Source organism: Haliotis asinina, chromosome 14, assembly GCF_037392515.1.
Source record: "Haliotis asinina isolate JCU_RB_2024 chromosome 14, JCU_Hal_asi_v2, whole genome shotgun sequence".
Taxonomy (NCBI): domain Eukaryota; kingdom Metazoa; phylum Mollusca; class Gastropoda; order Lepetellida; family Haliotidae; genus Haliotis; species Haliotis asinina.
Window position 1 is genome coordinate 44,362,618 of NC_090293.1, and position 13,326 is coordinate 44,375,943.

At 40.9% G+C, this 13,326-nt stretch overlaps 1 protein-coding gene across 2 annotated transcripts; it reads left to right on the top strand.

Annotated features, from left to right (window-relative positions):
• Positions 1-4,344: 4,344 nt before the first annotated feature.
• Positions 4,345-8,919, top strand: LOC137261554 (innexin-19-like). Of its 2 annotated transcripts, XM_067799317.1 has the most exons (3): positions 4,345-4,409; positions 5,953-6,064; positions 7,429-8,919. In XM_067799317.1, exon 3 carries the CDS (start codon positions 7,435-7,437, stop codon positions 8,575-8,577), a length of 1,143 nt encoding a protein of 380 aa, XP_067655418.1. In that variant the 5' UTR covers positions 4,345-4,409; positions 5,953-6,064; positions 7,429-7,434; the 3' UTR covers positions 8,578-8,919. The 2 variants fall into 2 exon arrangements, with proteins under 2 accessions (XP_067655418.1, XP_067655417.1); XM_067799316.1 differs by lacking the exon at positions 4,345-4,409 and having other exon boundaries at positions 5,935-6,064.
• The last annotated feature ends 4,407 nt before the right edge of the window (positions 8,920-13,326 follow it).

A 13,326-nucleotide genomic window follows, 5' to 3' on the forward strand; every position in this document is an offset into this window, starting at 1 on the left:
GTTCACTTCCGGGAGATTACGAGAAAGTTCTAAGTTGGTGACGATGTGGTTGCACATTGCTCGAACATTCAAGAATCAGTGACCGTGTATATGTAAGGCTGGTTGTTGTGCTGACAGACCATCCGCCTAATCCCCTCTGTAACACCAAAGCACCAAATGAAACGAGTCGAGAATATTCCATATCACGGGACTTCTTTTCTGTTTTAATGGCGTTCTGTTGTATATTTTTTGAGAAAAGGATTTAGAGAATAACATAAGGTTATCCCGATAACAAACTGATGTTATCAAAATCAACAAATCCTTAATTTGGTGGAACTATGGGATGTTAAAAGAGTTCATCGCCTGGTTAAGGAAATGTCAACAGAGGTAATTTGCAACAATTATGTTAGTTCGTTTTACTAACACATAGAGATGTATGGTTTCAAATTGTAAGAGAGAGTCTAAAATGGACGTGGGGGTACTCTTTAAACGAAAAACGTCAGTGCAAGAGAATAGGCGGTCTTGACAATCTTCAAAAACACTTTCCGTTTGTAGTGAAGGGTAAAATAGCCGAGAAAATATGTTAGTAGAGACATGTACAATCACTCTGAATATTCATGTAGTTATCCTTTAAGAAAAGGTTTATGTGTAATAACTGTTGGAAAAAAAGGCTCCTTGTAGAAAAGAACCTTGGGACAACTTACCCCACATGGCTGTGTTTTCAGGTGGTAAATATCACTAGGAATGAACACGATGAAACATGAGACTTTCCGTTTGTAGTAAAGGGTAAAATAGCCGAGGAAATATATTAACAAAGACATGTACAATCTCTCTGAATATTCCTGTAGTTCTTCGTCCAAGCATTATCCTCAAAAAGAAAAACGGTTTATGTGTAATAATTGTTGGAAAATATGGCTCTTTCAATAGAAAGGATTGTGATTTGGTTCAGCAGGAATCTTGGGATAACTTTCTCCAATTTGCTTTGCTTGCGAATGAACACGATGAAACATACCACACCAACAAAGAATTGCTGCATACATGTATATTGTGAACATGTGGAATTGCAATAACACAACCGCTGTCACTAATACACTATAAAACGACATAGAAACCACCTACACTGTCTTGTCTTTACCGCTCCTGTTTCTGGCACACAACGCACTTGGCAGCCTCTACATCCAACAACAGAACTATTATGCAATGTAAATGTTCACTAAAAGCAACACTCTGTTGTGTTTGGAAGGTCAATATGAAGCACAGAACAGGTGTAGTGCTAACACGGGACTTGGGTTTGACCAATCTTACAACAACTTATCTAGTTAATGTCAAAGAAATAACATAACTGTGGCAATGTTTGGCCACTGCTGATATTTCACACAAGGTGCTTTGGAACGGCATTGTTTGTTTTGCTCACTCCAGGCATTATCCTAAATGGGCAATACGGTTCTTGTGTATCTGGGGTTGGGATGGATGGAGTCCTCTCACTTAGCCAGATTCGGTAAAAACGGGTTAGTCCCACCTGTCCCGTTTGCTTGATGTGCCTACAAATAATCCCGGACGGGGGGCTGCCGTCTTGTCTTTGATGTACCGACTATAACCTGAATTGGAAAGTCGAATACCGGACATGTGGAAGCAATATAAAGTTATATCTTTATAAGGGTTAATATGTTAAGAAGTTAGATTTTAACAACGTTTTAATACTGCATTTAATTACAATGCTCCATAACATGACATTTTGACATCCATAACAATATATATATACACAAATTTCTACATTAACACTATTTTACCAAATGGTAAACCATGTGGTTCCGGACTATCTTTGTGACTTTCCTCCATGGAATGTTTCTTATAACTGTAACTACGGTCTTAGGAATAATGAAAATCAGCAGACTATAATATGCAAATCTACCAACTATCCCAAATCGTTTTTCCCCGATACAATTTAACTGTGGAATGAATTACCTAGAAATGCGAAAAATACTTCCTGTGAAGGACATTTTAAGAATCCAATTCAGACCACAAGTTAATACCAACATTGTGTTCGATTTAAATTTTGGTAGTCGATTCTGTGAAATAATTCACCAATACCTATTCTTTCTTCTTGAATGGAATAAAATATGTTTAAACAATGTATACACAATAAGAATACGTATCAATATCTAGCAATAACCTGTAAGATGCGACTCTGCTTCGAGGTACTGTACAGAGCATTGAAGTTACAAGATGGTTATCTCTTCAAAGGCCTGTTCTTGCTCAGAGGAAAGTCCACCACTCTGGACAGACTGGGACTGGTTTCTGCAATCTGCAGTCTTAGTTTTCTGTACAAGCCTTTCGATCACAATACAAATGTCCCATCACAATACACCACATCGGCTGCAGACAGAAATGTCACGTTGGAGTCAGTCGCGAAGATGAGCATCTTGTGTACGTTTGCCATCCGATGTTAGAAGGGCGTTGTCGCCGGACGTAGCCTTGGTGTATATCTCTTGGATGGTCGATGTCGGAGCGACGGAGGTCTTGTCTTGGCACTCTCTCTGTACAGAGATGATTTGTCTGTGTGTACTGTCACTGTTCCTAGGCTTAATACAAAATTGGCAACCAAAGTAAAGTTAATATTGATCTCTGAGAACGTTAGGAACGAAAAGCTGGAACTTGTGCATTTGCCATAACTGCAATGACATAAAGCAAACCCATTTCTTGCTTACGCTCCAACTTAAGGAAAAAAAACATGTCACCTTATCAGTTGAATAGTGTTGGTTCTATGGGTAAGTGATATTAAATGACTGACACCTGAACTGAGCTCTGTGAAACTAACTATAACGGGCCAACAACCTAAGCGCAACACTCAATCTGGATTACATCGGATTACCTGACCGGACAAGTGGGACGATCCCGTATAGACAGGTCTCTCACATAGCCAGAGTGGGATTTGGCTGACTTAATCCAGATGAGCCATAGTCTGTATCAACAAAATGCTGCTCCAAAATGCTCAATTAGTGAGACTAACGACATTTGTATTAAAGTGAGTTGCATTCATATGGTTTTATGTGATTTTTTGAGGATTCAACGAAGTGTTCAGTTGGTGAGATTAACTTGATTTTTAACTTGATCTGCCACTCAGGAGGTATTACCAGTGTACATCCCAAACTTTAGTCAAATATTTTCATCACAATGGCGAATGCATGTGTAGAGATCAAGTTCGTAGACAACAACAGAAGCTGCCAGTATCTTGTTCACAACAACTACCACTTCAGTGTGAAGCTAGATGGAGGAATGACACCGTCTACTGACGTTGTCGACACCATGTTTTGGGATGCCTGCGACTGTTAACACAGAGAACAACATTCTGACAAAACTCGGCCAGCCACATAACCATCAAGGTTATAGGTTGGTTGAAGTGACAGAGTTTGTCAACAATCTGAAGATATGGCACATGACTTTGGAATGCAGTGCAACCACGTCCATTCTAACTGTGTCAACCATTACAATGATACTTCGGACCTCTGATTAATGACTGACGTGATGGTCTAATTAGCAGTTCTCACCTTCTCAACATGATTCATCGTATAACAGCCAGATTCCTGTTATATTTGGATATGCGTGCAGATGTCAAAGGTCAGGTTGGTACATTCCTCAGTGTTGACAAACCAACATGGCGTTGCCCTTGTCTTGCCATTATCAAGATAATAGACAAACATACAAACACCGGTTTTGAGCCTTGGTTGTATGTGATACAATTTTTGCTGGGTTTCCGTAAATACAGTTCCATTTTAGAGTTTCAGGACCAAGATCTTGTTCCCCAGTTTGAAAAGAGTTGGGTTTTATCTAAGTATGGTCTTCAGCTACTCATGTTTGCGACAGTGAGCTGGCTCCCTGACTCTACTGACACATATCATCGATCCCAAATTGCATAAATAGATGCGCATGTTCAGCACTGGATTGTCTGATGCATACTCGAGTGTTTCCAGAAACACATAACAGCTGGAATATTGTTAAATGTTGCTGAAACAAGAAATAAACGAACCTAATGAAACACGCAGACAGAACTAAATTTAGTTCATTGTGGTGCCTCTCAATCACTTGCCTCTCTATCCCGATGCCAGATACACCAGACCTGTGTTGCCCATTTAGGATTGGAGTGATTAAAACAACCAAAGCCGTTCCTAAGCACCTTGTGTGAAATATCAGCAGTGGCAAAAAGATTGTTATGTTATATCTTTGAAATTAACTGGATAAGTTAACTGGATAAGTTAATGTATGTTTGGTCAAGCCCAAGCTCAAGCTCTACATTACACATGTTCTGGGCTTCATATTGACCTTTCGAACATGACAGATTGCGCCTTTCAGTGAACATTTTCTGCTGTTGGATGTAGAGGCTGACAAGTGCATTGTGTACCAGAAACAGGAGCTATAAGCGGCAAGACAGTGTAGGTATTTTGTATGTCGTTTTAAAGTATTAGTGACAACAGGTTTTGTCAGTACAATTCCATATGGTCACAATATACATGTATTCAGTAATTCGTTGTTGGCTTAATATGTTTCATCATGGTCATTCCCAGTGATATTTACCACCAGAAATCACAGCAACGTGGAGAAAGTTATCCCAAGGTTCTTTCTGAACCAAACCACAGCAGTTTTCTCTTGAAAGAGTCATATTTTCCCAACAATTATTACACACAAAACGGCTTTCTTTTTAAGGATAATGCTTGGACGAAGAACTACAGGAATATTCAGAGTGATTGTACATATCTTTGTTAATATATTTTCTCGGCTATTTTTACCCTTTACTACAAACGGAAAGACTTAGTGTTTTTGAAGATTTGAAGACAGCCTATTCTCTTGCACTGGTGTTTTTCGTTTAATGAGTAATCTTCCATGTCCATTTAGGCTCTCTCTTACAATTTGAAACCAAATAAATCTCTGTATGTTAGTAAAACGATTGCAAATTTGAACATGATCCAGATGTTGTGTATTTATTATAGGAGTGGTCTTGAAAATCATTTAAAGGTATTGGGAGGTTGTGGGATAATGTTCCGACATGTGATGCCGTTCCTAAGGATACTTGTGTGAAATGTCAGCACTGGTAGAATTAACATAATTATTGCAAATTTCCTATGCTGACATTTCCTTATCCAGGCGATCAGCTCTTTTGACATCGATAGTTCCACCAAATTAAGGATTTGTTGATTTTGATAACATCAGCTGTTTATCGGGATAACCTAATGTTATTCTCTAAACTAACTCCTAGTCTCAGATGATATACAACAGAACGCAACTGAAACAGACAAAAGGCCCTAGTGAGATGTGAAATTCCCGAACCCGACGAAATTCCAGACTTGTTTCATTTGAGGCGTTTGTGTTACAGAAGGGAGTGGGTGCGGAATAGAAAGTCATAGGTTTCACGGACGGTCAGACTAAAACCAAAATTCTACAGATGTCAGCGTATTTGTCCGTGGAAAAATTGGCCTGACGTTGCATGTATTTGTGACATTTCTTCCTCCCCGGAAGAAGATTATCTCAAGAATAACTTATCGCACTTGACATCATAACTGTTGGTATGAGATATTGTATGCCTGCTTCACCTTCTGAGGCACCTTATCATGTTTTCAGTAACCTAAATATGTATATGATAAAAGTAAATAAACATCGTGTATATCCTTTAAACAACAACAACAAGAAACAACAATAGCTTTTGAGTTTTCCATCACAAACTAAAGATTTGTCCTTCATTGCGTTCATGTAATTTCGTAACAGAGCATCACCCACGAAGCTACCCTATGCTGTCCTTATACAGAGAACTACCTTCTTGTTCTGTAAATTCCCCTGTACATTTCCCTGTATTTGATCTACACATTGCACGAAACTGACTGACATAAATAGCTCAATTTGAATAATGAAGGGTCATTATGGTCTCGACTGGTGTACAAAACTGACACCGTTTTACACGCTAACGTTATTCTCCGTCAACAGCTTGAGCTACCAGAGCTACCGCACCGCTTGTTGAACAGTACACCCAAGGACAAGCCGCATTTCAAATCTCACGGACCACTTTCAAATTTCCAGTTTTCGGGATCGCTTCAGTGTAAGTTGTTTATTTTGAGATCAATGTACATTATTTAATACTGGTACTGATGAATTCACCAAAGTTGTAAACATCTCAAATCTTCGCATACGTCAGGTTTTCAATTTTGGCTTTGCTCACCCCTTCGGGAATACCAGGTGTCATCACTGATTTTCAGTGGTCCATATAATAATGTTGTTGCAAGGGTCTTGCTTTGGCACGAACATAAGCTGTCTGAAGAAGCTGAAATTGAAAACCAAGTTCTATGGATAGTCAACTTCCCTGTTGGAATGAGGTGTAGTTGCAACCACAGCTATTAAGCTAAAACACTACGGAGATGGCTATCCATTGAATTTTGGATTTCTTCACAACCTGCCTCCTAAAGAAGTTGGAAACAAGTTACTACTGAGACTGTAAATTTACACCCGCTCAAACTGATACACCGTGACAAAAGTGAACAAATACCCCGTAAGCATGAAAATCTACCCACTCACTAACTCATGCAGACAAGTTATTGCAATGAATTTCAAGCCGTATGCATTTAATATAACTCAGGGTTTACCTCATGCAGCCCTGTAAATGAGATTTTAATCAAGGGAAGATAGGAACTGGTCCTGGCTGAATGATGTTGTGCCATGTGGTTATTTATTGAATAATCAATCGGTCAAGTCATTGTCCTTGGGACTCGTGAAGGTCCAAGGTAGAATAGGCCATATTAACCCATGCTTGCCATAAAAGGCGACTATGCTATGAGGCGACTAACGGGAATAGGTTTATTTGGTCAGGCTCGATGACTTGGTTGACACATGTCATCGGTTCCCATTTGTGCAGATCGATGCTCATGCTGATCACTGGATTGTCTGGTCCAGACTCGATTGTTTACAGACCGCCGCCATATAGCTGGAACATGGCTGAGTGCGGCGTAAAACTAAACTCACTCACCCATTGTTGTTGGTGTAGATGCTGTTTAATTTGGGGGAGTGAGGTGAGGTAGGGCTTAACGTCATGCCCAACGGTTTACCCTTAACATACAGCATGGGGCATCTAGCCTCCACTAGCTTACCGAGACAGTCAAAATATCAAGCGTTCTAAGTCGTCATGTGCAGTATTGTGTCAATAGATAATCTCAATAAAAATAACGGTGTGTGGCATATTTACATTAGTACATTCCTCACTTTCTATATTAACATAATTACAATGAGTAGTGTGTTTACACTCTTACATTCCTCACCCTCGATAACAACATAATGACAATGTGTGGGATATTTAAACTCCAACATTAGTTACTCGGTACAGTAACAAAATATCAGTGCGTGATATGTTCATGTTCCTAAATTCATTATTCTACAAAAATAGCTTAAGAAGAATGTGACGTGTCTTTGCAGACAACAATGGCTGCCTTCCTGTCAATATTCAGACGCACTTTGGATCAGGACATGGTGGACAATGCCAACGGATTCTGGTCGGTTCTCCTCTTGGCCCTGTGCTCGATAGGAGCATTTCTAGTGAGATACCTTACTGATCCCATAAGTTGCTGGTATCCTGTACAGTGGACGTCTTCACACAGTTCATACGCCGACCAGGTGTGCTTTCTCACAGACCGTTTTTACGAACCAAACACAGATCTTATGCCACAGATACGTGAGCCTGTACCCTCCTACCACCTCTGGATACCACTCATTCTCTTCTTTCAAGCCCTTGGTTTCAGACTACCAAACATCATCTGGAACGGCTGCAAGCATCTACTCAGTCTCAACTTGGACGAAACTGCATCGTCCATGAACAATGCACAAGTGACCAATGCTGAAAATCGCCAAGTCATCTTCACTGATGCAGCCAGAGTGATTGGAAGTCTGCTGAGAAGAAACCGATGTCTTCTGGCTCTTCTGTACCTGTTTGTGAAACTCCTCTCGTGTGTCAATCTGATAGCACAGTTTCTGTTCCTGACAATATACTTCAGGCAACACCTGGCAATCCGAGGTGCTTCCTCTGCAGGTTTTAATATGGACTCCATCATTAAGCCATTGCTCGCTGAACATGTTTATTGCGATATCAGTGTGCGTAAAATGGCAAATATGGAAAGATTCACTGTTCAGTGCACTCTGCCGATCACCGAAATCTATGAGAAGATGTTCACATTCCTGTGGTACTGGGTCTTCCTCCTGGCTGTCATCACCATCCTTAATCTTGTCCTGTGGGCAGGGTTCCTCTTCCTCCCGTTCTTTAGAGATGGCAGGATAGCTGCCCACGTCAACGCTGCAAAAGGATCTCGCCCTGACGAACACTCTGTAACTCAATTCATCAGCAGTTTCCTCGGAATCGATGGTGTGCTTATCTTGTCCATGATCTCTCAGAACTCCAGCGAGCTGGCTGCAGCGAAACTCACCCAGCATTTGTACCAGGTGTTTCAGGAGAATGAAGAAAGACCAGAAGGTGGCGCTGTCGTACCGGGAGCAACAGGAACCGTGGAAACTTTACCAATGCGAGAACTATCTCCTGATGCCGAAAATCCGGAAAAACCGCCCATTGTGTAACAGCTTAACTAGCAGGTCATCCTAGACCTGTGTTTCACTAAAATGTTAGGTGGTGGGACAACCTTGAACTGAAAGCTCTCTCTTGCCAACCGTAAAGCCGAATTTCAATTTTATGGATTCAGTTAAATTTATTGTATAGTGTGTAAAAATCATTCCTGGTTGTCCTTGTCGTTGCATTGCTGGAGTATTTCAGAAGGCAGTGTAAAGCCATAATCATTCATTTAATTCATTCATTTATCTTTTTTTTAGTATTTGAGTATCAGCTACTGGTTATTTCAATTTCCACTATGGATTCTGTATTGAAATTACTGACTTGGCACTTTCACTAAAATTTAACGTGTTCTGTTGTTGTGTTATTTCTTCAGTTAAACACGATCATGACGTTGTATCTTATTTCAGTGAGATGATACTTCACTAGCAAACATTTCTGTGTCAGTGTCGGCGTTAGCATGTCAGTGTGTGAGTGTGTAAATGAGTGAGTGAGTGAGTGAGTGAGTGAGTGAGTGAGTTTGGTTTTACGCCACACTCAGTAATCTTCCAGGTATATGGCGGTAGTCTGTAAATAATCGAGTCGGGACCAGACATTACAATGATCAACAGCATGAACATCGATCTGAACAGCTGGGAACCGAGGACATGTGTCAACCAAGTCAGCAAGTCTGACCGATCCCGTTAGACGCCTCTGACGACAGGCATATTCATATGTATTGAAAAGTAAACGTAGTCAGAAGACTGGCATGAGCAACCCATCTGGGCAGCTACAGTGTGAGTGTACATGTGTGTTTTGTGTGTGTGTGTTTGTGTGTGTGTTGGTTTTTTTGTTGTTTTTGGTGTGTGTGTGTGTGTGTGTGTGTGTGTGTGTGTGTGTGTGTGTGTGTGTGTGTGTGTGTGTGTGTGTGTGTGTGTGTGTGTGTGTGTGTGTGATATTCATAAGGTACAGTACAGATATTTGTGCAAGCACTGGATCTTTCCTCATTCAACGGCTATTCATATACATTGAAAAGTAAGCGTAGTCAGAAGACTGCCATGAGCAACCCATTTGGGTTGTGAAAGGGAGAGCAGGTGGGGGCTAGTGCACGTGCAGTACATGACTCGTCCATCGCTTCACGCATTGCACCTAACTTGATCGTGGACAACCTGGTGTCCCAGTGGGCGGCAGTCATACATGCTAATACGGGTCAACTGTCAGGTCGGTGCTCAGCTTACCCTTGTTTGCCAGTAAACATACGCACAGAAATAAGGCAGAAAGACTTCGTTACGTCATATATCATAACCATAAAACATATACGATAGTTATGACAATCATCCATTATAGATGTGCAATGGAGCATCAAAAGGAAACACTCTTGTTCTGTTTACTTTCTCACCTTTCCAAAACATCCATCTGGACATGTATAAATAACTTTCTGGTGTCCCAGTGCTGGTGAATATTGCTAAAGGTTATGTTAAAATATGCTCACTAATGTTATTAGAGTGGTGGTCAAAAGAATGCATGCACATGAAAACAGAATTCGGCAACAACAAATATCAAAACGTTTCTTGGGTGAAAGCAGTGGCCGAAACTCCGTAGCCTTTCCCAAAACACAAGTAAGAGTGGGTGAGTTAAGTTTTACGCCGGCTTTAGCAATACTCAGCAGTCTCAATTGGGAGGACTCCAAAAATGGGCTTCACACATTGTACCCATGTTGGAAATCGAACCCGGTCTGCGGCGTGACGAGCGAACGCCTTAACCACAAGGCTAACCCACCGCACCACACACAACTAAGAGGCAAAGGAATGTATACAATTTCTTTTCAGTTTGATTGTGCCTTTTCATTCAAACATTCGTACAGCAATTTGCTATAAATGTAATCGAACGGGCTTTATTACGTCCAAGGGACGCAATCCACCACTACGATTTGCGGAGCCGAAGCGTACTTGCATGACCTCCTGTTATCACGAATAATGAAGTTACTATCCGAGATCAGGAATAAAAGTTCAGTTTGATCTTGATTTTTATTTGTTTTTTATTATCATTTGTTGTCTTTTGGGGTGTTTTATGAATTCTTTGGGATATTTTCCCTTTTGTAGGAGAATGTATACACCTGGATGTTGAACCACTTCAAACTTGAGACAGATGGTGTTTTCTCACCGCTGCATTCAAATTTTACGAGCGCTTCAAACATTTGGCAGCTACAGATTCACATAAATACGATATTATCTCTCGACCTTTTTGTTTTCATCATTCCATTGTGTTGTCGTATTTTTCAAAATAATTCGAGTCATAAAGGTCGTTGAATTTAGGAGTTTTATGAAAGAAATACGGATGAAGTTGCACTAACATACTAATAATTACGATAGGATGTATACGGTTTAACAAACGTTTCAAAGACAGACATCTTTTGAACACACCATCATTTCCATATATCACCACCCCTAGACGCAACACACATGATGCAAGTGCACAATGCAGTAGCACCATGCACATGCATGGAATATCATTCTTGAATTTAATGGTTTTCAGGGTCGATAAAACACTGTAGACCATTAATTTTTGACAACCATATTGCATCGCACATTAATTTTGTGTTTGTTCGTTTGTGGGTTTTTTGTTTGTTTGTTGTTCTTATTTTCATTTTGTCTATGTGTGTGTTGTGTGTGTGTGGGTTTTTTTGAGGAGGCGGAAGGAGGATGGTTGTATGTTTTGTTTATTTTGCTTTGCTTGGGTTTTTTGGTTGTTGTTCACTTCATACACAACCCTTCAAGAGCAATTACATTGCGCTGTAAAAACGGCGATGGTCAAAAGGAAGCGCGCGAAAGTCGTGCAAGTCTGTCAAACAGTTCTATCTCATCTGCACAGGTCGGACGCTTTAATCACGAGGCCACCTCATCGCTCCCGCTGGGTTATAAAGTTCGGTCGTTGACGTCATGAACAGCGGTCCCCGCAGTAAGTGTAGTGAGTTGACCAAATTCATAATGCGACTACGGGGTATTTGCTGATAACATTCATTTGTTTGTACAAATTAGAATGCTATGACACCGGCTATTACCCTTCAGTGGCGTTTTAAAAGATTTTCAAAGTATCGATTTTCATTGGTTAGAAACCCAGACCACCTCAATTTAACACGGAAATCAGAGCAGTCCAGAGAAACAGTCCTTTGTCCATTGTGATATTATTCGTATGTAGAATGCCCTTGGGAGTGAGTTTTACGCCACACTCAGCAATATTCCAGCCATATGGCGGCGGTCTGTAAATAATCGAGTCTGGACCAGACAATCCAGTGATCAACAACATGAGCATCGATCTGCGTAATTGGGAACCGATGACGTGTGTCAACCAAGTCAGCGAGTCTGAGCACCCGATCCCGTTAGTCGCCTCTTACGACAAGCAGAGTCACCTTTTATGGCAAGCATGGGTTACTGAAGGCCTATTCTACCCCGGGACCTTCACGGGTCGAATGCCCTTGTGGAGAAACATGAAATATATGCTTAGAAAATTACTTTTTCCTTCCCAAACCTACACATGTTCCAATTATTAGATTTAAATCAAACAACAATTTACTTATAGAAACAAGACGCCGATACAACATTCTTAGATGGGTGAGTGAGTTTAGCTTTACGCCGCATTCAGCATTATTCCAGCTATATGGCGGCGGTCTGTAAATAATCGAGTCTGGACCAGACAATCCAGTGATTAACAGAAATGGGCTTCACACATTGTACCCATATGGGGAATCGAACCCGGGTCCTCGGTGTGACGAGTGAACGCTTTAACCACTAATTAAGCTACCTCATCGCTTCAAGTTGTATGTGACAAGTTTAGAATCTACTTATCAGCCACTAATGCAAGTCAGCTATCACATGCAAAGTGTAGCGCAAATAAGGTTGCGCAACAGATAGAAAAATTACCAGCCTTAAAGCGTTCGCACGTCGTGCTGAAGAGTCGGGTTCGATTTCCGACATAGGTGTAATGTACGTAATTGCGAAGCGCATTTCTGGTGTCCCCCGCCGTGATATTGCTGCAATATCGATGAACGCGGCGTAAAACTAATATAATTCTTCGTTGCCTTCCCCAGATAGCATTTGCTAGCCGGACTCAAGTCAGTTGTCTGTGAGTCGTTCGCCCTACCCTAAGAGACCATATTACATGGGCTCTGGTTAAGGGTTGAATGGTGGTAGCCTAGGGGTTCGAACGTTTTCTCATCACACCGAAGAGTCGATTTTGATTTCCGACATTGGTACAATGTGTGAAACTAAAAGCGGCGTAAAACCGATATTTTTTTAACTCACCGATTGCGACATCTCTCTTTTCTCCAATCAGTGGTCCGAAAACTAAATCCACATAAAACTAAATCCACTAAATCCACGCAAGGCGTTTACTTGAAGATTAGTCTGTGTTTAGCACACAATAATAATCTAGTTACAATAAAAGTCCAAGTAATCCTTATCAATGATTAATCCGCACTGGCTCAGTTAACCGTTATTCCATTTATTTCCTGAATTAATAGGCCTGATTTAGTCAATCATGCATAGAAATTGAAATCACCGTCTATTCCGATGTTTTCGCCCATCCCGAGCACTGCCGGGTAGCACAATGTCCATTGCATATGCCACGATCTTTCAGCATGAATTAACACAGCAATGATGGTCATATCAAACGATGCCCTTTTCAAACGGGCTAGCGAAACTTGCGTCAGAAAATAGGGAATATCAGAGTTATCGATCGTTCCTGTCAGCAGGTGCTCGTTAACAGCCACGAGAGGGCGCTCT

What these genes read in the sequence shown, in the direction of transcription:
- LOC137261554 (XM_067799317.1), top strand. Translation starts at nt 7,435, where the DNA reads ATGGCTGCCTTCCTGTCAATATTCAGACGCACTTTGGATCAGGACATG.